Source organism: Chrysemys picta, chromosome 2 (assembly GCF_011386835.1).
Source record: "Chrysemys picta bellii isolate R12L10 chromosome 2, ASM1138683v2, whole genome shotgun sequence".
Taxonomy (NCBI): Eukaryota; Metazoa; Chordata; order Testudines; family Emydidae; genus Chrysemys; species Chrysemys picta.
Genome location: NC_088792.1, coordinates 64,079,244 through 64,104,207, shown reverse-complemented (window position 1 = coordinate 64,104,207; position 24,964 = coordinate 64,079,244). Strand labels below are relative to the sequence as shown.

Below are 24,964 nucleotides of genomic sequence, written 5' to 3'. Positions count from 1 at the left end.
GTCTTTTAAGTACTATGTCACAACCTTTTCATTTAAACACGGTTATGCATGATTAATATAAAAAGACACTCAACCTTTCAGCTTAGGAAGTGAGAAGAAAACCAGTAGAACGCTCAGAAGGCAGAGATTCTATCTCCTTTAAAAGGGCTTGTCTGTACTTCAGGCATTCAAACAACTTCACTTATGTGCCAGTGGCTGCCACCTTGTTTGTTAAGGGGTATGTGTACACTGCAATTAGACACTCCCGGCTGGCCCACGCTAGCTGACTCAGGCTTCCAGGGCTCAGGTTCAGAGGCTGTTTAATTTTGGTGTAGACATTGGGCTTGGGCCAAACATCTACACCACAATTAAACCCCTTATCCCAAGCCAGAGTCAGCTGGCACCGTGGGTTCTTAACTGCAGTGTAGACATACCCAAGGTTACTCCGACTTACCTGGAATTACAACGATTTGATAGTATCTTCAGAGGACAGAAGCGCTGGTGACGACTTTTGCATACTGATCAGTCATGGAGAGACGAGGCAAGAACAGCTGCCCTCCTAAAGAGGGGCAATTCACCACAGGACATGGCAGTGCTACTGGGTAGCAACGCTGGTTCTGAACATTCCTGCTCCCCTCACTTGCACTCCAAGTCCTGAGTTCTCCTCCCTGTCTGTTTCAGTTTGATCTGCTGTCCAGCAGGAACGGGAGAGGAGACAGGCACCTGTGTGCAGGTTACTCTACCAACACCCCAAAACCTGTATTCACAGTGGAAGATTGGCCTCCACAAGTGCACATCTAAGGAAGAATGGGACGGAGACACCCACCCACCTCAACTGCCCAACCTCAAGGAATCAGATCAAAGGTAACCTGCTCTTTCAACAGCTCTGAAATGTACATATCTCATGCTCTTCAAACCTGAGCTAACACAAGATACTTTTAACATATGAGACACGCTCTCATTTTGATAATTTGGGTCAAGCATTTTCTTTCACACTGTATTCCACATATCCATTTTCAAAATCAAACAGTAAATCTGGTACTAAGTACTATGTTTCTCAATTAGAATAAACATCTTTCACCGTGGAGTACCACACACACACGCTTGTGTTTTATTTGGCACCACAGTTAGGGAAGCAATCTATTTCATCCAGTTCCGTGACTCAACAAGTTGTGGATGGTTCAACATAGTCTGACATTTTCAAAGCCAATGTGACCTCTCCTCTGTACAAAAGAAGTTTCAGTCTATATGCCAGAAGCAAGATTCAGTCTATTGTGGAAGACAGATTTCCACAGAAATTAATCAGATGAGTCTATTAGACAGGTAAGTAAACTACTACTGCAAAATTATGAAGTTACCAATCATAAGCAATCTTGATATTGAGGACCGAAAGGGCACCAGGAGAATCTCCCTCGCTTTTTCACGTACCTGCACTTGATGGTTCAGCTGTGCAATTGTCGATTCTAGTTCTTTAGAATTTTTGAGGAGAATTTGATTTTCCTTTTGGAGAATCTCTTTCTCGTTTCTGAGCTTTTCATTCTCTACAATCAGTTTCTGATCCTGTTTTATTTTTGCCAAACTGATCTTTGACCCCATATTAAAGTCACAAGCCATCAATTTTTCCCTATTAAAAATAAATGATTAACAGAATCAAGATGCTTATTTTATAATGGTACGACAATTCTTGAATCATGACTGTCAAGAATATCTTAGTCATACAGATCAAGAATAGAAATCTATTGTATAAGCAATTATACATGATGAAATTATGCCACATTTCTTTAGAAGTGTGACCTTCCCACGCTGGTCTTCAAACAGATTTGTATACAACCTCTTTGTGCCTCAGTTTCCTTCATCGGCATATGTACACAAAACTTCACTCAATAAAGGTTGTGATATGCAGAGAATTATTAAAAACAGCCATTGGAATGGGTGGAAGTAGAAAGCTAGGATCTCCTTGCTGCCAGGAGGTGCACATTTCCCTAGGCCAGTCTGAACATTATGGAGGACAATGCTGTTGCAGCAGGATGGAAGAAAGAATGAATTGTTTACCAGACCCTGAACTTCTCTAAAATTCAGGAAACAGTCCTGGCTACTTCAAAGCAATTCAGGGATGAAGCAGTTTACTATCAAGCTAATTGAGCTGCATTCCAAATTATGGTCCCAACAAACATCCTGGTGATCCAGAATGTGATCTTGCAAAACATAACATGGGGGAAATCATGCCCTCAGATGCTTCAGTGATGGGCTCTCTATAAAATTCCTAAATAGACAGAAGAGATCAGGAAAATATGGTCAGTCAGTGAAGTTCAAATTTTTATATTTTTAGAAGACGTTTACTTATTCTGCTGCCTAACGTTTCCGGTTGCTGAGCAGCATCTTTATCATCCACATTCCCCTTCTTCAGCAACTTGTAGCCCTGGAAACTCTAGATACCATGAATGTCTTTTTAAAGACTTATGACCACCATCACCACCTCTTGTCACTGTAAGCACAAGTGGTACAGACACATACTTACTTCCAGTTGTAAGACTTGGCTTTATTTCATCTGAGCATAGCTCTTGTACTCCCTTCCCCAACAGACAAAAGATACACTTTTATACTCTGCATTTTTGGACAGTGAATTTTTTTTTTTTTTTAATATTGAGGTAAATTAACATGGACTGACTGAATCAGGTAAGCTCCAGCACAAGTAACCAATATGCTCTATCATAAGGTGAAAACAACATGTCTGAGTGCATACTTATATAATGCATATCTGTGTTGTCTCTTTTGCAAAATTATTGCAGGGACCAATGCCTTGCAACTTCAATCCTCGACTAAACCTTCCACATCATCTTCTCCCTTATCTTGGAACCAATGTCCCAACTTCCATCAATTTTTCTAGACTCTCCCACACCTCTTAACAGCCAGGCCCCAAGCTCTTCCAAGAGCAGGGGGGAGGGGGAAACATTCTTCAGAAAGTTAATATCTAGAGAATTAGCTGTGCTCTCACTGCATGACCCTCTCTCTCTCTCTGCTACACAAGCGTGAAGATGAATAAAATAGTAAAGACAAGAGTAATAACACTAAAGAGAATAAAAGCTCAAATGAAATGAGTCAGAGAGCAGAAACCGTCTTTAATAAGAAAGACAAGTTTCAGCTAGGAAAAAAAACAATAATTAAGAGCATCGGGCAAAGATTTCAAAAGTGTTCAGTGATTTTGGATGACCAACCTGAACGGGGCTGGAGTTTCCTACACTGTGCGCTAAGCACTTTCTCAAGAAGGATGGAGTCTCTCTTTTTTAATACATAAAAGTAAAGGAGGAAAGAAAATGAAGACACGAAAGAGGAGTGAATTAGGAGATGGAGAACAATTTACCATGCCTTCTATATTCGGTTCTATTAGATGCCAAAAAAATTCTGTCTCCCAACCTGATTCTGATTGTGTAAAGTCTTTTGGCCTGATTTTCATACCAGGCTTCCTTTTTGGAGGGCCAGTTTTGTACCCATGCCCACAGGTCATTCATAAATTTCCCTTGCAATTCACGGCAATAGTAATATACAGTGGGAGAAAGACACACCATGTGTACATAAACACAGCCCAGTTTCAAAAAGCAAACTCCAATTCATTAATCATTTAGAACAGGCTATCTTTATAACTTATTATGTTGCTAGAAAGTCCAAGAGACAAGTGCAGCATTTTTAAAACTAAATAGTTTTGTACCAATTATAGTTTGTTGTATGATGCCAGTAACATCTCTTGCTTTGTAGTATATGCAGAACAAATGGCTTTTGGGACTAAGCAAAGACAAGGCACATAAATGGCTTAATCTCTGCAGCTATTTATTGTTTTGTGCAATATAATATAATAAAAGTTATCCCTTAACTAACCATTGGACATATAATCCACACAAAAAATCCAAAATATTTTCTTCAGTAAAGGAAGCTTTTAGGAGACAAAACATCCACTTAGCAAGGGCTGAAATTTATTGTCTTTAATTGCTCACTTTTTGCTTTTCCCACCTTCCTCTCCTACATACACACTCAGTAATGAGTCTATATCAAAACAGTGACACTCACTATCAGACCCCACCCCGTCTTACTTCGCAAAAGGCATATGGTTCCCAGTATGATTTTCATTCCTCATGTTGGTACCTATCTGGTCACCAAAATGCCCTTTCAGTCGGTTGGATTCTGAAGGGTTGGGTCTGTTCTCCCATGCTGGAGCTGAAACTTTTGCATTCCAGAGTTGGTACTGAGCGACATCTGTTTTTTTCTCTTCGCAGTTGTTAGCATTTATAGGGGATTTGCATTTTTCAGCAAACCCCTTCTTAGCCACTTCTTCCCCAATATCCACTTTTCCATACTCGGCCTGGGCAACAATGGTACCATCCTGGTATGTAGCTTTGTGTCTCATTTTTATTTCTTTTTCAAAAATTAAACTGCATAAAAACTTTCTCCCCTGTAAAATAAATGTACAGAAGTTATAAAACTGCTCACAGTGAATAGTTTCTCTTTGCTTAACTCAACTAACTTTCCATCAGCAAACAGACCTGTTAAAATCTGACATCAGGAATCAAAATACTCAAAAACCAGTGGGAGAACACTTTAACCTGTCTGGTCATTCAGTGACAGACCTGCGGGTGGCTATATTACAACAGAAAAACTTCAAAAACAGACTCCAAAGAGAGACTGCTGAGCTAGAATTGATATGCAAACTAGACACAATCAACTCCGGTTTGAATAAGGACTGGGAATGGCTGAGCCATTACAAACATTGACTCTACCTCCCCTTGTAAGTACTCTCACACTTATTATCAAACTGTCTGTACTGGGCTAGCTTGATTATCACTTCAAAAGTTTTTTTTCTCTTAATTAATTGGCCTCTCAGAGTTGGTAAGACAACTCCCACCTGTTTATGCTCTCTGTATGTGTGTATATATATCTCCTCAATATATGTTCCATTCTATATGCATCCGAAGAAGTGGGCTGTAGTCCACGAAAGCTTATGCTCTAATAAATTTGTTAGTCTCTAAGGTGCCACAAGTACCCCTGTTCTTCTTTTTGCGGATACAGACTAACACGGCTGTTACTCTGAGACCTGTTAAAGACTTCAGTGGAGCCTAGAGGAGTTAGACTGTTAATGAAAGTTGGGTACCAAACTACATTAGGCCACTTTGAAAATCCCAGGCCAAATATTTAACAGCATTATACAAAGGTTAACCTTTCAGTAATACAGGAAAAGATTGTATTATAAATAATAATGTGATTTGTGCCATTCCTCTAACCCCTTACCCCCGTCATTTTAGCTGTCAATATTTTATCCACATTGGTCATAGTCACTTAAATGAAATGGCTAAAGCTTAACCGCAGCACTAAATATCTCCCATTTAAATAAGTCCTCACTACTACAGAGCAAATTATATAAAAATGTGTGATCAGCTACATCTCTACCACTTGAAATGGAATGCAAATGTCATTACATTATTACATATAAACATCTACATTGTGAATATCAACACTGAAATGTCAAGACTGAAAAATCAAGCATTCAAAAGTTAGGAATGCTAGAACTGCAGTTATTAGTTTGATTGCTAGTGTCAGACACTGGCAGGTTTGAAGGCTGAGAGGAATGGGATGTAATGCAGCCCTTCAAAGAAGTGGCTGAAAACAACTTAACAGAGAGAAAAAACCACCCTTAACTCAGCCATTTCTTTGAATAAGCTGTTTTTGCTGATGTTCCCTCCCTTCCCCTCTCCCCCCACCAAAAAAAAAGAAGAAGTTCAGCCTGAGGCAGAGAGCAAATATGGAAAAATTTAGCCCTAACAGTTAAAGCTTGGCACAGTTGAAAGTAACTGGAAACAGTGGGTTACAATGGAATTTGTTAGGCAGCCTTTATTAGAGGCTTTACTACCTCCAACTATAAGATTAACAACGATCTCCCGATTCTCCTCTAAACCACCAGTTGAATGCAGAAGTGCCAAAGAGGAAGCAAATTCACACTCACTGATGACAAGAGGGCAGGTATTTTTCTAGCTCCATCCATCAACCCAGCATTCTTTCCAATGAATTTAATTTATTTATTTTCTGTGGCACTCATCATCATCATCCCTGAGCAACTCACAACCATCAATGGATTCATGTTCCATTCCAACAGGGAATACTTCCCTGTTGATTTAGGGAAGTATTATTTCCTGTTAAAGACGGACACTGAAACAGAGAGAGTGCCATGTCACTTGGTCAAGTGAGAGGGTTTGTGATAGAGCCAGGAACAGAACCTAGAGCTCCCAAGACCATCCTCCACCTACTACTGGCTATCTAGATAGCATCTCCACTCATTTTTTAAGATGGCCATTTTGGCTTTTAAAGTTCATTAAGGGTGAGAGATTTGACTATCTTACAGATATCCCCCATGAGTCTCAGCTTGATGGGTAAAGACATTCTCACCATTCATCTTTTATGGATTCCTAAGGATGAAAAATCATTTGGATGAAAAAGGATGTAGATAGTTTGGCTTTATTTGTTACACAGTTCATCATCCACGCATTTAGAAGTCTATAAAACTTACCTCGTCAAATTGATTTAAATCTTGATCAGGAGGAATCTGTAGTCCCCAGAGTCTATACTTTTTAGCAATGTTGGGAAATTGCAAGTTCTCTGGAATCTCAACTATTTCTGATCGATTTAGAATCTCAGAATTTCCATAATCAATGTATAATACCTGACACTGTGGCAATAATATCAAATATAAATAAGCATAGCTGCTAGAAGTCTACAACAGTAGTATGTATTAAAATATACAGTACTTAGAGGACTATATATCACTTGGGATCCTAGTGTGCAAGTCCTAAAGGGAGTTCTACATCTGATCAAGGACAATATACAGAAAAGATAGCTAAGCACTTATAGAAGCAAACCTACTAGGTAGTAGAAGTCACAGCTCAAACTACACTATCAAAACTGAAAATTAAAAATAAAATCTTAATTTACAAATATAAAATTTGTTGTCCTAAGTTACTGTGCCATTTTTACGGTCTGCATAATGCGTTTTCAAGGTCAAAGCTTTTCCATTTTCTGTTTAAAAATCCTGAACATTTATTATTCTCATCTCTTCCAGTGTAAATCTATTTTGTATAGAATAATCATTGTTCATAGCACCCCTTACCATAAGCGGGGAACAATGATGTCATTTAGTGGAAGCAATTGCCACCTCTCCTCAAGTACAAAACTATCAATTTCAGTGCAACAAGCTCCCAATTGACGGGTGCCAAAAGACCTTGACAAACAACTAATAATCTTACAGTTTCAATATCTGAAGAAAAAATGGTATCAGATATATAAAAATAAAAATAAAAAAACAGTAAGATGGTGATACAAAAGGCAATAAGTGTGCCTGAAATTACAAGAGGCTTCTCAAAGGAAATCTTCAGCAGTTTTGTTCTAATACCTTGCATAAACAGCTAAATATTTACTAAGTAAGTATACAGTTTTAAAAAAATTCAGAACAATCTTTAGAAATATCCATTCATTGTTTCATTAGTCCACTTCAGCCCATTCGAGTCTCACAGTGCACGCTACAATTTTTGTGGTATTTCCAGAAAGGAGATATATCTGATGATTAAAAGTAGGTCTGAAAAGCAGGACATTTCAAAGGTTAAGCAAGTTCTAAGGTGTTTTTACAATTTGCTTATGTTAATTCAACAGTTTGTGTACCAATGTTTTTTAAATGAAAAACCACATTCAGTCTTACTTTTCCTCTAATAGTTAAAGTGTTGGCTTGCTAGCAGCTTGAGTTTTTGGGAAGTATGTACATGTATTTGTATATATATTCATATTACATTTGGAGATCTCTTTTAATAAAGGGGATAAGTTAGGGCAGTGGTTTTAAAACTTTTTTCTGGGGACCCAGTTGAAGAAAATTGTTGATGCACGTGACCCAATGGAGCTGGGGATGAGGGGTTTGGGAGAGGCTCAGGGCTGGGGCAGGGGGTTGGGGTGTGGGATGCAGGAGGGGCTCCGGGTTTGGGGGGGGGCTCAGGCTCTAGGGTGGGGCCGGGGATGAGGGTTTTGGGGTGCAGGAGGGACTCCGGGTTTGGGAGGCGGGCTCAGGACTGGGTCAGGGGGTTGGGGTGTGGGAGGGGATCAGGGCTCTGGACTGGGGGGTGCAGACTCTGGGGTGGGGCCGGGGATGAGGGGTCTGGGATGCAGGAGGGGCTCCGAGTTTGGGGGGGGGGGCGCTCAGGCTCTAGGGTGGGGCCGGGGATGAGGGCTTTGGGGTGCAGGAGGGACTCCAGGTTTGGGAGGCGGGCTCAGGGCTGGGTCAGGGGGTTGGGGTGCAGGAGGGGTTCTGGGCTGGGGGTGTAGGCTCTGGGGTGGGGCAGAGGATGATGGGTTTGGGGTGCAGGAAAGGGTTCCGGGTTTGGGGGGGCTCAGGGCTGGGGCAGGGATTGAGGAGCAGGGTTAGGGCATGGGGTTACCTCCGGTGGCTCCCGGTCAGCGGCGCAGCCGGGTGCAGAGGCAGGCTTCCCACCTGTCCTGGCACCGTGGACCGCACTGTGCCCCGGAAGCAGCAAGCAGCAGGTCCAGCTCCTAGGCAGAGGCACGCAAGCAGCTCAGGGCGGGGGCAGCATGCGGAGCCCCATGGCCCCCCTGCCTAGAAGCCGGACCTGCTGCTGGCCACTTCCGGGGCGCAGCGCGGTGTCAGAACAGGTAGGCACTAGCCTGCCTTAGCTGGGCAGCACTGCCAACTGGACTTTTTAATGTCACAGTCTGCAGTGCTGACCAGAGCGACCCACTGCTTTACATGCCGTGACCCAGTACTGGGTCACGACCCGAACTTTGAAAAACAATGAGTTAGGGAAAAATCCCAAATTTAGCACCTCACTCTAAATTTAAACTTTAGTTTCAAGAACAAAACAGCTTTTCATTGATAATTTTTCCAGTTTTAAATCTGGCTATGAAATGACATAGGAAAAGTTGTGAAATCAGACTGTCTTCAAGGGCAGAGGTGAAATTAAAGGAAGCTCCCAAATCATTAGGGCATGAGCCACAGTGGATATCACCATTTCTAGTGAGGGTAATAAACCTCTTGTGTTTGGACATCAACATTACTAAACAACCCGAGCCTGGGAGCTTCAAAAAAACAAAACAAAATAAAAGTCACCTGAAAGCCATAAGTATCAGCTCTAATATTATTTCGGTGAATGTTATCAGCCAGATCCCAACTCCCATTTTCTCTTCTCAGAAGTTTTGAAGTGAAATGGTGCTGCTTGATAACACTGGCAACTGTTACTCTAGGTACGTGTGTGGGTGTGTGTCTGTCTGTGTCACTTCAAAGGTATAACACACTGTACCAACCTTCCCATCAACTTAAAGCTTCCAAAAGAACTTATCACTTTAACGCATGAATGCTCATGAAATCGGGAGTTGGAGTGTGGGAGGGGGTGAGGACACCGGCTGAGGGTGCAGGCTCTGGAGTAGGGCCAGAAATGAGGAATTCAGGGTGTGGGAGGGGGTTTCGGTGTTGGGGGCGGGGGGGCTTGAGGGCTTTGGGGTGGAGCTGGGAGTGAGGGGTTTGGGGTGCAGGAGTGTGCTCCAGGCTGGGATTGAGGGGTTCAGAGGGCTGGAGGGGATCAGGTCTGGGGCAGGGGGGGTGAGGGCTCTGGGGTGGGTCTAGGGTGACCAGACAGCAAGTGTGAAAAATCGGCACAGGGGCTGGGGGATAATGGAAGCCTATATAAGAAAAAAAGACCCCAAAAACAAGACATCTGGTCACCCTAGGTGGGGCTGGGGTTGAGAGGTTTGCGGGGCAGGAGGGTGCTCTGGGCTGGGACCGAGGGGTTCAGAGGGCAGGAGGGGCATCAGTGCTGGGGCAGGGGGCTGGGGCACAGGAGGAGGTCAGGGGTGCAGGCTCCAGGCAGTGCTTACCTCAAGCAGCTCCTGGAAGCAGCGGCATGTCCCCTCTCCGGCTCCTACGCGGAGGCACAGCCAGGCAGATCAGCATGCTGCCCCGTCTGCAGGCACCACCCTGCTGCTCCCATTAGCCGGTAACTGCTGCCAATGGGAGCTACAGAGCCGGCGCTTGGGGTGGCGAAGTGTAGGGAGCCCCCTGGCTGCCCCTACACATCGGAGCGGGAGGGAGGACATGCTGCTGCTTCCGGGAGCTGCGCAGAGTGAGGCAAGCCCCCGCCCCCGCTACCCGGCAGGAGCTCAAGGGCCAGATTAAAAGGTCTGACGGGCCGGATGCGGCCCATGGGCCGTAGTTTGCCCACCCCTGCTTTAACGTATGCCCCAGGCAAGTAACAACAGATTTAGATTTTTTTAGGCAACGATAAGCCTCAGAAGTATATTATTTTTTGTTTCCATATATTTGCTTTGAAAAGTGATTCAGCAGTAAAGAACAATAATATCCTAAAATATATTTCCTACCTTTTCATCACTGATCACTTGCTGTACTTTGCATCTATACCAGCATTTATCTTCAGAAAAACATCCACCGTAGATCTGTAGTTCAGAAGAGACAGTGGCATTCTGTAAGCATAAGTGCACCTCAAAATTATATACCACAGTCCATTAGAACACTTATTTTTCAACAGTTTGTAATCTGGATATTTGCACAATATTGAAACAGAGTGGCAGTCCACCTAACCCAGTATCCTGTCTCCTACGCCAGCATACGCTGGAGGCTTCAAAATATATAATCCTCAATACATCTAGTTATACAATACTATACTTTGAAGAAATGTTTTACCATGCTGCAAAACATGTTATGTATTGGATTCATGGAGCTTTTGCTATATGTGCCATGCTACACAGTTTTACTGAAAATAATAAATAACAATAATAATAGCTATGAAGAAGGTAAATGCCAACCACAATATCGTAGAGATTTCTGGATTTTATTTTTTTAATGAAATCAGAAAGGTGATCATAAGAATAATCTAATTTACCTGCACACATATGCAGTTCAAGAGATGAGGTAGTCTACTATGAAGCAAGTTATAGGTAAACCTAAGTAGCATATAAGTTTGTGCATGAATATAAACATATACATAAACACACGCCCTAGAAAATTTTCACTAGTATTCTATTTTACATTTTTTCCCCTGAATATCTGGGGTTTATTTTTTAGTTGAAAGAATAAAAGTCATATTACAATAATAGAATCAAGAAAACATCTAAGAAATCAGTTGTGTAGAATAAAGATTTTTACATATGTGTAAAAAAAAAAATCACACACACACACACCCCTTTACCTTAGTAAAATCAGGATTGCCAAAAACTGAATTGGCCTGAGGACAAACTTCAGCCAGTGCATGACTTAATTTCAAGATGTCATTATTTCTACTCACGTTCTAAGAAGTAGGAGGGGAGAGTGAAAAGTGTTAGCTATCATTTGAAAGCCTTTAAACGTCTGTTGCAAAAGCCAATAAATAAGTCAAAACATCTACTAATCCTGACACCACTGCACTGCCCTGACAACTTTCACCTTCCAAATTTTGAACTGTATATACAAGCTTGTTTGCAATTTCTTTCCAACACTGGAAAGCGACTTTCAGGGGTTAGGGAACATACACCTCTACCTCGATATAACGCTGTCCTCGGGAGCCAAAAAATCTTACCACGTTATAGGTGAAACCGCATTATATTGAACTTGCTTTGATCCACCGGAGTGTGCAGCCCCGCCCCACCCGGAGCACTGCTTTACTGCATTATATCCGAATTCGTGTTCTATTGGGTCGCATTATATCGAGGTACTATGGTGAGATGTCATTCTAGCAGAAAATTGGTCTGAAAAAAATATTTACTTTAACAGCTTAAGTTTTTTAGAGATTTTGTGAAAACTACAGTCATAAGAGATCTTGCAAAAAATGTGATTTAAAAACTCATATAATGTGAGCATTCATATATTTTTGGGAATATGTATGTAACACTCCTCTTCCAACATTATGGGAAAAGGCAACAACTTTTTTAATCTCGTTTTCTCACTTGTAAGAATAATTGTTTGGTTTGACTGATGTTAACAAGACCTTTTAATTGTATTTCGGTTTACCAAGTTGTAAAAACCTAGATCAACTACAGAAGATGAGACAACTATTATATTTTATTTTAAGTTCAAAGTGTAGAAAATCCAGAGTGTGGAGAGGGAGAGAAAAAATTAGTGTAATAAAAATGACTCGCTTATACACTAAAAGAATAGTAGGGTACAGAATACTAGAAAAATTCTAGGATTAAGTTGCAGAAAGCATAAATTCAAATGCTAAAGAAAGAAATTATTACTAGTGATAGCTCTAATGATCTCCTTAGAAATTTATGCATTGACTGTTTTCTTATAAGTAGTTTAAATAAACTCATGTATCATGAGTCTGTGACTACATATACAATTAAGCCAATACTTGAAATTAAGTAATTAAGAATACTGTAATTAAAAAGGACACCATCAACATGATATCTAGTGAATTAAAAAAAAAAGTTAAAAGCAGTTTCAGGTACTGTATCTGCCACTGAGTCCCCCTACCAATTTTGGATTTTACAATAATTTACTCTATTCTAAGTGTTGCTTTTCCTGCCACTGTGTGCCCACATGAGGAATTAGGGATATTGGCTATATAAAGGAAAGTGAAACTAACCATAAACAAAGTCCTGTCAAATGCACAAAGTAAAAACAAGACAATCTGAATTTTTCCCCTAATTTTTCAGTTATCTTAAGTGTTACTTGTAACACCACATACCTGACAAAACACAGGCATCACCTACACCCCCAAAAGATAGCATGTCCATTGTTTAAAGTTATACAATATATGTACCTGGGGATGAGCAACACAGACCAAATTCTCATTAAAAGCCACAAAAAGTTACAGAAACCTCCAACCTGGTGTGCTGTTTCCCATTCTAACTTGAGAATCACAATAGATTTTTCCATTATTTTTGTTTTGTTAGAATGTTAAAGTTAGTCATGTTAAAAATGTAAAGGCCCTAAGGTCAACTTTCCATACTATTCTGGATCCAACATCGATAGTTCTAACATTCAAGCTTTTACGTAGGACCTACTGTACACTGAATAGAATAAGTCCATGCAAAATTTGAGTTGGCTGATGGTCAATAGTTTTCTAATCCAATTCAGAAGGCAATATGTGACTCCTGTTTATGTCAGTATTAAGCAACTGAACAGGTGGATGGAATATTTTAACCACATTGTTGGATGTTCAACTTTGGAACCTAAGGTAGCTTCTTTTTTACCCCAAGTCCCATTCATATACACAAAATTTAAAATGCCTAATGGGTAAGTACATCCCTGCCATTTTTGTGTGAAACTAGATTAAACAAACACCTTATTAGAGTATCTTATTCAAGAAGGTTTTTTTACATCACCTGTGCCCAAAATGTCACAGCATCTTCAACATGACAACCAACCACATCTTCAACTGGGAGGGAAAAAAAATATTTTATATCAATTCTGAATTTCAGTGTTAACAAAGGAAACAATCTATTTTCCTTCAGTACCTTTATTGTATCCTGTGTTTTCATCCATTACGACAAATCCTGAAACATTACAAAACATCTGGAGTTAAACCTAATAGTAGAAATTAAGGAACGTAATAATTTACTGAGTGGGGTCCTGGTCCTGTACTGAGCTCTGCATATTGTGGCCTTGATTTGAATCTGCAGACACCCATAAAATATTTCAGAACTTCTATGAAAACTGCTTCAGTATATGTGTAGATTAAAAGCAAAGCCTTGTTACCTTTAATGACACTGAATTCTGAAACTATCCACTATTATCAAATGTTTCATTAACTCTTATTTTTGCTACCCCACTTCTCTCACCTTCACCAACCCTCCCCCCCCTTTTTTTTTTTGGTCTCATCCATTGAGTAGATCTTGTTTTTGAGACTGTATGGAATTTGGGGAAGGGGCAGTCATTTAATATGTCTGTACAGCATCTAGCACAATGGAGCTCTTACTTGGTGGAGGCCTCCAGGCACGATCACAATACAAATATGGTAAGATTTTGCACCAATTTCAAAAGATGTGAAAAATGGGACTTTAACGCTCTTTTAAAACACGGATTTAAATACTTTTATCCTCCTTATATTGAATGTGATTCCTCTGTATATTCAGGAATTGGTGAGGACTTCTTTCCTAACAGTCTCATACTTTCCACTGGAGAAGCATGGTTTCTCTTATTTTTTTGAATGGAGCTGAAATTAATACAATTTTTTTTTGTTAAAGCCTTAACTGAGACGGCAATCTTATTAAATCTTTTTCACCTGCACCAGCAATTAAAAGTGTCATTATGCCAAGAAAAATGACAGTGTAACAGTAGTATTCTTGCTCAACAGATCTACTACCTGTGTACATTCACAATCATATCTGCTTACCCAGCCAAAAATTAAGTCCTATGTATTGGATCTATATTACTGGTGATGCAGGAACCAGAAAGAGCCAGACTTAGTTTTCAGATTCTAGTTTAAGTTTGCAGAGTTTCTAGTTTAGACAAATAACCACTTTACTAGTAAAATCAATCTGGAATTCAGAGACATGCATGGAGCCACACAATGCCATTTTCCAGTCTCTTTTCAAGTTATAAATGCAATTTAATTACACTGTAGCTCTGGAAATAGAATCTGTCCACTAAATAGTGCGATCAAAACCAACAAAGGAAGGAGAGGACATTTTTCCTAAAGACATCAAAATTAATAGTGGTGTCATTCTCCTCCCACCCCCCCCAATATATATGGGAAAGCAAAGGGCTTCTTTAGAAGAACTGTATTTAATAACCTGGAGGATTCTTCCCTGAGTAGAACTGTATGAATACAGTTTAGGATAGCCTAATAGCATCTAAATGTTACCATCAAATCTACAACTGTGTGTAAAGAGGGCATACATATTTTAAGCATAGCCATATGGAAACAACAGCTTTGTACTGTACTTCTAATCTAGATGGCAAAATAGCAGCTTCCCCAGAGACAATCCTGCTTTACCTAAATTGTTGCTAGTATAGGTACAACTGTAGCATAGAAAAAGTATAATACAATCTTCAAGAGATCCTATCAGTAAAGAATTGTCTGTTCATTTTAATAGTCCTAAACCACTGCCTCAACTGCCAACTTCCAGAAAATATGTTAAAGTGTCTGATCCTTAATCCGCATTTCAACTTTTTCCTGTTGGGCCTTCATCTGACTATGGCAGCTCCACCAATACAAGCTCCTAACTTACTTAGCATGGTTTACAGCAATGCAGTTTACCATGTTTTGAAACCAACTGGTTTTTACATGGAGTTCATCTAGCTGCCCTTACTGGAAAGGGCCCCTGCAACCTGGTTTTTAAGCTGTGAACCCAAGCTGCTGTGAGCATTTAGTGCGAGTGGATCCTGGCGATCCGTGGCCTCTTGCAGGTAGGGTGACCGGACAGCAAATGTGAAAGATGGGGATTGGGGGGGGGGGGGGGTAATAGGAGCCTATATAAGAAAAAGACCCCAAAATCGGGACATCTGGTCACCCTACTTGCAGGGGGCCTGACTCCCAGTACTCATGCAAGAGGAATTGCAAAAAGCCGTCCCCGCAGCTGCCCTTATCACCAATCCCTGGGGCGCACCAAACCAAGCGGGCGCAGGCCAACGGGAGGAAGCATAAGCTGGTCTTAGACCACTCCTGCCCCGCCACATATTGCACCCGATCCCCGGCGACAGCGGCCAGGATTAACCCCTGCAGCGCAGCACCGGTCGCGGGAGCGAGGCGCCAGCCCGAGGCTGCAGCTCTCGAATCCGGGGAGGGGCGACGGTTACCCGCAGTGAGTGCGAGTCCCCCTCCCCCGCGCACGTGCTGCAGCCTCCAGAGGCAGCAGGGCCGAGAGAAGCACGCGAGCCCGCCTACCCGGCAAGTTAGGGCGAGAGCGCGCCACTCCCCGCTCTGCGCATGCGCACGGAAACCCGACCGCGCCGGTGTCCGCTCGCACGAGGCGCGTGAAGCGGCGCGCGCCGGGCCTGAGATGCTGACAGGCCTGGCGCAGCTGCGAGGCAGGCGGCGACTTCGGCTCGCTGCCGTCAGCTGCTCGGCGCCTCTGCCTCCGGCCTCAGCGAGGGCTGCGCTAGCAGGGGCGAGGGGCAGAGACGAGGGGGCGGCTTCACGTCCCTGTCAATACATGAATTTGATTCAGAAATAGAACAAATATCTAGCACGAGGCCGTGCCTGGTGGTTCCCCCCCCCCAACACTGCTGCCCCACATCACTCTAGGCACCAGCGCTCCAAGCATGTGCTTGGGGCAGCACTTTCCAAGGGGCGGCACTCTACCCCCCCCCCCCTTTTTTTTTTGTGCTTGGAGCAGCAAAAAGCCAGGAGCCAGCCCTGGCCAGAGCCTTGCCGCTGGAGAGCCAGAGCATCGTCCCCTGGAGCTGAGCCCGGGCTGCGGCGGCGAGAGGGGCTCCTGGAGTGTGTGAGGAGCCGTGGAGGAGGGGTCCTGCTGCCGCCACCGCTGGTGCTCTGAGTCTCCCTAGGGCAGCGTGGCGTTTCCCCGCCCAAGTGGGCTGGGCAGGGGGCGCAGATCTCGGCTCGCGCGCTCATGGGGCAAGCGGCTGGGCAGCCCAAGCTGCCGGGGAGCTGCCCCTGGACCCAGCCCACTGCGCACCTCCCCCACTCAGCCCTGTGCTGCTTGCCCTGGGTCCCCACAGCGCCAGGGGTGGGGAGAGGCAGAGCCCGGCTCCGAGTGGGGCAGTGGGGACCCCTGCGGCTCGGGCACCTGGAGGTCAGTGTCCGTCCTCTCGGCCCTGCCTGCACGGGGCTGGGGAAGCAGCTGTCAGCGCCTGCCCCTCTCAGCCCTTGCACCCCCCACCCCTCTCGCAGCCTCTTCACTTGTACCTCCCCCCATCACTCCTTCATCGCACCCCTTCCCCTTGTACTCTCCCTTCACCTGCTCCTCTCCCCTTGTACCCTCCCCCAGCCCTCTCCTCCTGCACCTCCCCCTTCCCCTATACCTCTTCTCCCGCAACCCTCCTGATACCCCCTCTCCTCCTCCACCGTCCTCTGTGAGTACATCACACCCCGCTTCTCTGCCAGTGTAGAGCCCCCAAGCACCCCCACACCCACTCCTCTGCCTGAACCCTTTTTACTAGATCCCCATCCCTTTCTGGGTACAGGGTTTGAGGGTTAGTCCCTATGCCTTCCATGTGCACTTGGAGCACTAAAGATGGGGTGATGGGGGGGGGCGAGATTTATACTGCCTTGCGCTCATGATCATGAGAGATCAAATGTAACTGCCATGTTTACGTTGTGCATGTTTTTGTGAAAAATACAGCAGTTTTTTATTGGACCAGAAGAACAACTGCTGCTAGTAGACAGAAACGTTATCTCCTCTTCAGGGAGACAACAGGCTTTTTCTTTTCTCTTTTGGTCCTTCCCCCACTCCCTGCTTCTACCACTATAAACCAAAACTGTGCTTCATGTAACTACCACAGCTGTGCCAATTATTCACCGTATTAATTTACTGGTACATTGTATCCAGCTCCACTTCCCTTTGATTGCAAGCCCTTCAGGAAAGGGATTGTTTCTTTTCTATGTTTGTACAGCACTCAGCACAAGAGAGCACAACCATAACATAAATATTAACTGTAACTACCCTATTAAAAGTTCCCACCACCGCCTATGTTCTCATACAATTAACTTTTATTTTAAAAGACAAATATTAAGACTCACACCTCAGAAACTCATCACTATCTTAACATGTCTCATCCTGATTGCATACAGGAAAAGAACCCCTGGACAGTACTGTAACAGAAGAGCATGGAAATCTCTAATCATGTAAAAACTCAGATGACCAGACAACAGGACCTAATACAGGCTGATGATTTGGTTCCCATTTTTGGAATATGAATAAAATAACAGAAGCAGTCAGACTCCTAGATAAATAAAAGTTTCTTGTACATTCTTGTCCAGATAACATATTAATGTGTGTTGCTCCTATCTCTGATTTCTCTTGTACTAGCTGTGAAATAATTATTTTATACACTTAGTTGATTTACAATTGTGCTGCTTTGTTATCGTCTACCATTTTTTTAAATAATTAACATTAAAAAAAGGATGGACAGGCACTAGTAAGTCTGAAATCAGTTAGTGCAGAATATGGGAGGCTCTGTGGTTCCTGAATTCTGACAATGGCTTTTTAAGTTGTGACTATATGCTAGAAGATGACCCACCTAAAATAAGTTGTCCTGTTCCACAGCCAGTGTCTGCATACAGCTATCCAGCACATGTGCTTTGGCAGGCTATGGATATTTTTTAGTGGAAAAGACCCCATTGTTAGCATGGCTGTACTGATTTGTTTAAAAACGGGTCCCTTAGTCGCACTTTAGATCAGGGGTTGGCAACCTTTCAGAAGTGGTGTGCTGAGTCTTCATTTATTCACTCTAATTTAAGGTTTCGCGTGCCAGTAATACATTTTAACTTTTTTAGAAGGTCTCTTTCTATACGTCTATAATATATAATTAAACTATTATTGTATGTAAAGTAAATAAGGTTTTTAAAATGTTTAAGAAACTTCATTTAAAATTAAATTAAAATGCAGAGCCCCCCCAGACCAGTGGCCAGAACCCGGGCAGTGTGAGTGCCACTGAAAATCAGCTCGCGTGCTGTCTTTGGCATGCATGCCATAGGTTGCCTACCCCTGCTTTATATATATAGATACATGATAAGGTCTTTGAAATTAAACTACTGGAATTCAGTCTTGTATTGAACAATGTTCTAGCAACGATGTAAAATTTAGAACTCTATTTCTATCCTACCAAACAATCTCTTCCAAGCAACCAGAGTTATTTTTCAGATGAGACATTCCAGGAACTCTAAACACACATAGATCCCAATTCCCCAGACAATTACACATGCACAACTTGCCTTTACAAATGGACAGTGTAAATTTAAAAAAAAATTATGACTAGATATCTCTACTTGAGGTGAGATTGCATACTTATTCATCCTACATTTTTTAAAAATCCCTGAGATAAGAGCTTTTGGAGTGTGAATAGTTACATATATTGGTTAAAAGTCATCAAAGCAGTGGTGGTTTTACCCAATTTATAGCATAATAAAGGCAAAAGTTTTTATTTTATTAACAAGAAAACTATTTGAAAAGTATTCTTCAGGGCTGATTAAGGGCTGTGAAATGTATTGAATAGCACCACTCCAGGATAGCAAGTCACCTCTCCCACTCCAGATTCCTTTGAATTAGTCACAAACTTTTAAGAAGTCCAGCTGAATAACAGAGGAATTCACAATAGTACACGAATTAGTACATTAAAATGCCTATAAAGAACTCATGTAGCTGGTCCGGCAACTTCGCAGTGTGCTGGGTGAGTTCCAATGAGACTAAGGGCATGTCTACACAACAAATTTAAGTCAACTTAAGTTATGTTGACGTGAAGCCACCAATATAATTAAACCACTGGTGCATGTGCACACTATACTCCTTGTGTCGGTGAACCACATCCACATTAGCTGCACTTAAGAACATAAGAACAGCCATACTGGGTCAGACCAAAGGTCCATCTTGCCCAGTATCCTGTCTTCCAACAGTGGCCAATGCCAGGTGCCCCAGAAAGAATGAACAGAACAGGTAATCATCAAGTGATCCATCCTCTGTTGCCCATTGCCAGCTTCTGGCAAACAGAGGCTAGGGACACCATCCCTGACCATCCTGGCTATTAGCCATTGATAGACCTATCTTCCATGAACTTATCTAGTTCTTTTTTGAACCCTGTTATAGTTTTGTCCTTTGCAACATCCTCTGGCAAGGAGTTCTACAGGTTGACTCTGCATTGTGTGAAAAAATATTTCCTTTTGTTTGTTTTAAACCTGCTGCCTATTAATTTCATTGGTGACCCCTAGTTCTTGTGTTATGAGAAGGAGTAAATAACACTTCCTTATTTACTTTCTCCACACCAGTTATGATTTTATAGACCTCTATCATATCCAGGGCCGGCTCCAGGCACCAGCCCAGCAAGCAGGTGCTTGGGGCAGCCAACGGAGAGGGGCGGCATGTCCGGCTCTTGTGCGGCAATTCGGCGGCGGGTCCCTCACTCCCTCTGGGAGTGAAGGACCCGCCACCGAAGACTGAAGTGGCGGCGGTAGAGCAGATCACGATCGCAGCTTTTTTTTTTTTTTTTTCACTTTTTTTCTTTTTGCTGCTTGGGGCGGCAAAAATTCTGAAGCCAGCCCTGATCATATCCCCCCTTAGTCATCTCTTTTCCAAGCTCAAAAGTCTTATTAATCTTTCCTCATATGGAAGCCGTTCCATACCCCTAATCATTTTTGTTGCCTTTTTCTGAACCTTTTCCAAGTCCAATATATCTTTTTTGAGATGGGTCAACCACATCTGCACGCAGATGTGGGTATACTATGGATTTATATAGAGGCAATATGATATTTTCTATTTTATTTTCTCTCTTTCTTAATGATTCCCAACATTCTGTTCACTTTTTTGACTGACCCTGCACATTGAGTGGATGTTTTTACAGAACTATCCACAATGACTCCAAGATCTCTTTCTTGAGTGGTAACAGCTAATTTAGACCCCATAATTTTATATGTATAGTTGAGATTATGTTTTCCAATGTGCATTCCTTTGCATTTATCAACACTGAATTTCATCTGCCATTTTGTTGCTCAGTCCCCAGTTTTGAGAGATCCTTTTATAGCTCTTCACAGTCTGCTTGGGACTTAACTATCTTGAGTAGTTTTGTATTATCTGCAAATTTTGCCACCTCACTGTTTACCCCTTTTTTTCAGATCATTTATGAATATGTTAAATAGGACTGGGCCCAGTATTGACCCCTAACAGTCACCACTATTTACCTCTCTCCTTTCTGAAAACTGACCATTTATTCCTACTCTTTGTTCCCTATCTTTTAACCAGTTACCAATCCATGAGAGAACCTCCCCTCTTATCCCATGACAGCTTACTTTGCTTAAGAGCCTTTGGTGAGGGACCTTATTAAAGGCTTTCTGAAAATCTAAGTATACTATATCCACAGGATCCTGCTTGTCAACATGCTTGTTGCCCCTCAAATAATTCTATTAGATTGGTGAGGCATTATTTCCCTTTACAAAAATCATGTTGACTCTTTCCCAACAAGTTATGTTCATATATGTGTCTGACAATTTTGTTCTTTACTATAGTTTCAACCAGTTTACCCAATACTGAAGTCAGGCTTACCAGCCTGTAATTTCTGGGATCACCTCTGGGGCCCTTTTTAAAAATTGGTGTCACATTAGCTATGCTTTATAACGTAACTTGATTCGACACAGAGAACAGTGCACCATGGGTAGCTATCCCACTGTGCAACTGGCCATCATCTGTTGCAGGGTGTTCTGGGCAGGGTTTGCAATGCCTCATGGGAGCAGGCTCAGTGTCCCCTGATGCAGCTTTCGCCATCCCATCATTCCATGGGCTTCCTAGTACATTTCACATCGCTTTTCGACAGCCCCGGTAAACTGCCCACCCACCATCTCTGTCAGAATGCCTGGATCCTGCACTGGTCTCTAGTACTGTGTTGAGCATTACAAACACAACACACCTGATCCTACAGTATTTCGTGATCTGAAACTGTAATAATGATAACACCATGATGTCCTGCTGTGTGCCATGAACAGAAACAATTCAAGATTGCTGTTGGCATTCACGGAGCAGCTGCACACAGTGGACCTCAGTACTGGGCTTGAGATCGCACGGTTATGCAAGTATGGGATGACTAGCAGTGGCTACAGAACTTTTGTATGCGGAAAGCCACCTTCCTGGAACCGTGTGTGGCACTCACCCCAGCCCTCTGGCACTGGGACACCAAAATGAGAGCAGCACTAACAGTGGAGAAGTGAGTGGCGATCGCTGTGTGGAAGCTGGCAGCATCAGACTGCTACTGATCAGTTGTGAATCAGTTTGGAGTAAGGAAATCCACCATTGATGTTGCAATGACGCAAGTGTGCAGGGCCATTAATCTTCTCTTGCTATGAAGGACTGTGACTCTGGGCAACGTGTGTGAAATACTGGATGGTTTTGCAGCGATGGGATTCCCTAACTGCAGTGGGGCGATAGATGGCATACATATCCCCATCAATGAAGGGGGATATGTTGCAACAGAATGCATCAACAAAAAGGGCTACTTTTCTATGGTTTTCCAAGCACTAGTGGATCATCGGGGTCATTTCACCGACATCAACGCAGGGAAGGTGCATGACACATGCATCTTTAGGAACACAGGTCTGTACAGAAAGCTGCAAGCAGGGACTTTCTTTCCAGACCAGAGGATTACCACTGGGGATGTAGAAATTCCAATAGTGATCCTGGGAGACACAGCCTATCCCTTGCTCCCATGGCTCCTAAAGCCTTACACCAGCCACCTTCACAGCAGCAAGGAGTGGTTCAACACTAGGCTCAGCAGGTGCAGAATTGCTGTTGAATGTGCCTTTGGCTGCTTAAAGGGGTGCTGGTGCTGTCTCCTCAGCAAGTTAGACCTCAGTGAGGAAAATATCCCCATGGTTATAGCTGCCTGCTGTGCCACTCAAAATATATATGAATCAAAGGGGGAGAAGTTTCCTTAGGGGTGGAGCTTGGGAGTGGAGTGGCTGTCTGCTGCTTTTGAGAAGCCAGATACGAGGGCTGTAAGAGGGGCTCTATGGAGAGCTATTTGGATCAGGGAGGCTTTGAAGGAACATTTTAACAGAGAGCCACAGTAACGTGTACTGCAGTAATGTGTTTACCCTTTTTTTTTTAACCTTGGTATGAACCTTGTAACGATTACTGTGTGTGCATCATGTGCCGCGAGTTGTATGGTCCTGTGGTGCCCATGCTCCACCAATATGAGAGCACGGGGGCCCGACTCCACCAAAGTTTGGGGCCAGGTCTCTCACCTGGCCCCGCCTGCTGCCCCTGCATACCTCCCCCGGAGCATCCCCCCAACATCGCCTGCCGCCCCCAGGAGATTTAAAATAGCTCAGGGCTCCTGCTACCACCACCAGCAGCGCAGCGGGGCTAAAGCAGCTTCCTGCCCGCCCACTCCGCTTCTGGAAACCTCTGGCACGTCCCTGCAGCCCCTGCGGGGCGGGGGGCAGTTTCTCTGCATACTGTCCCCGCCCCCAGTGCTGACTGTCAACTGTGCCCAATGGGAGCTGCAGGGGCGGTGCCTGCAGGCAGCAGCGTGCAGACTCCCCTTCATCCCCCTGCCTAGGAGCTGCTACCAGAGTGGGGTGCGGGTCACTTTCGGGAGCTGCCTGAGGTAAGCACTGCACCCTTCACCCTCTCCTGCACTCCAACCCCTTGCCCCAGCCCAGACCCCACACCCAAACTCCTTCCCAGAGCCCATCCCCCGCACTCCCTCCCGCACCCCAACTGCCTGCCCCAGCCCAGAGCCCGCACCCTACACCCTAACTCCCTCCCAGAGCCCGCACCCTCTCCTGAACCCGTCCCCACCCCAGCCCAGCCCAGCCCAGAGCCCACACCTCAACTCCCTCCAAGAGCCCATCCCCTGCACCCGCTCCTGCATCCCAACTCTCTGCCTCAGCCCAGAGCCCATACCCAATGTAACTTGTGTCAATCAAAGTTTGTAGTATAGACAGGGCCTTACAACGAGCTCTTCTTCAGGTCTGTGAAAGGTACTCAGAATGTCAAAGCTGGATACAAAGCGGAACAGATTGTTTAGCCTAAATAGGTAACACATATTATAAGAAACCACTCAAGGTGAAGTGGCCAGTTAACGCCTCTGCAGCCATAGGACAAAAAAAGGGTGTGTTGGGGGAGTTAGTGGCTTACAGTGTTGTAATAAGCCATAAATCCAGTGTTTTTATTAAATCTATGATTTTTAGTGTCTCGTAGAATTATTAATTTAAGCTTCCAGGCTCGTCTTTTGAAGGTACACTCACCCTTTTTTTATTCTATGACTGCAGGGGTGTTAACAAGACATTTTGAATGGTCTCTTACAGTATCCATTAATTAACTTGCTAAACAGTCTATTCCACTTTGTATTTAACTCTGACACTGAGTACCTTTCCCAGACCTGAAGAGCTCTCTGTAAGGTCGAAAACTTGTCTCTTTCACCACCAGAAGTTGGTTCAATAAAAGATATTACCTCACCCCCTTGTGTCTCTAATATCCTGGGACCCACACAGCTACAACATTGCAAAGGATAAGAAAGACATTTAAAAATGGCAACAAAAAACCCACTTAGGCCTTGTCTACACTTGTTTTTTCACACCCCTGAGCAAGAAAGTTTCAGCGCTGTAAAATGGCAGTGTAGACAGTACACCAGCGCTGGGAGCCATGCTCCCAGCACTAGTAGTTACTCTCCTCATGGGGATGTTTTTTTTACAGTGCTGGAAGAGCTCTCTCCCAGCGCTGTTGCCGTGACTACACAACCACATTAAAGCACTGCCGTGGCAGCGCTTTAATGTTGGTAGTGAAGACATACCCTTAGTTTGCAATACCCACTTTGAAGATTAAATTTAGTGTCTTTCCCTATTTTTCCTTTTTAAATTACAAATTGTTTCCTTCCCCCAATTTCTAGTGAGCCTAAAATGAACATAGGTTTCAGAGTGGTAGCCGTGTTAGTCTGTATCAGCAAAAACAATGAGGAGTCCTGGTGGCACATGACATGTGCTGTATATATATACTGCTTACTGTATTTTTCACTCCATGCATCTGATGAAGTGGGTTTTAGCCCACGAAAGCTTATGCCCAAATACATTTGTTAGTCTCTAAGGTGCCACAAAGACTCATCGTTGTTTTTAAAATGAACATGTAACTTCAAAGTTTCTGCATTAGCATAGCATATGTTGTAGTGCTTGTTCATTACATAACACTGTGCTAGAATCAACAGGGGGAGCTCACATTCATCTTTAGAAGTCCCATATAAAAGCTAGCTATTTTTATTTTAAAAATTCTCAGCAGCAGATTTTTAATATATATTTATATTTAAAATTAAATGGATATGGGCTATCCTATTATGCATTTTAATGAATTTAATAAG

At 43.3% G+C, this 24,964-nt stretch overlaps 1 protein-coding gene across 17 annotated transcripts in view; it reads right to left on the bottom strand.

Annotated features, from left to right (window-relative positions):
• Positions 1 to 15,944, bottom strand: part of STK31 (serine/threonine kinase 31) — a 97,470-nt gene extending 81,526 nt beyond the window's left edge. For 5 of the 17 annotated variants that reach the window (XM_024106771.3, XM_042861446.2, XM_042861455.2 and 2 more), the window contains exons 1-8: positions 15,559 to 15,817; positions 13,465 to 13,503; positions 13,333 to 13,385; positions 11,217 to 11,315; positions 10,390 to 10,491; positions 6,530 to 6,688; positions 4,065 to 4,423; positions 1,408 to 1,603 (exon numbers count right to left, since the gene is read on the bottom strand). In XM_024106771.3, the coding sequence (XP_023962539.2) occupies positions 1,408 to 1,603; positions 4,065 to 4,423; positions 6,530 to 6,688; positions 10,390 to 10,491; positions 11,217 to 11,315; positions 13,333 to 13,385; positions 13,465 to 13,503; positions 15,559 to 15,628 (1,077 nt within the window). In that variant the 5' untranslated portion in view covers positions 15,629 to 15,817. Of the gene's footprint in view, positions 1 to 1,407; positions 1,604 to 4,064; positions 4,424 to 6,362; positions 6,424 to 6,529; positions 7,592 to 10,389; positions 10,492 to 11,216; positions 11,316 to 13,332; positions 13,386 to 13,464; positions 13,504 to 15,558 lie in introns of those variants that run through there. The other 12 variants (XM_008170087.4, XM_042861456.2, XM_024106776.3 and 9 more) reach the window with 11 other exon arrangements.
• Between the last annotated feature and the right edge of the window lie 9,020 nt (positions 15,945 to 24,964).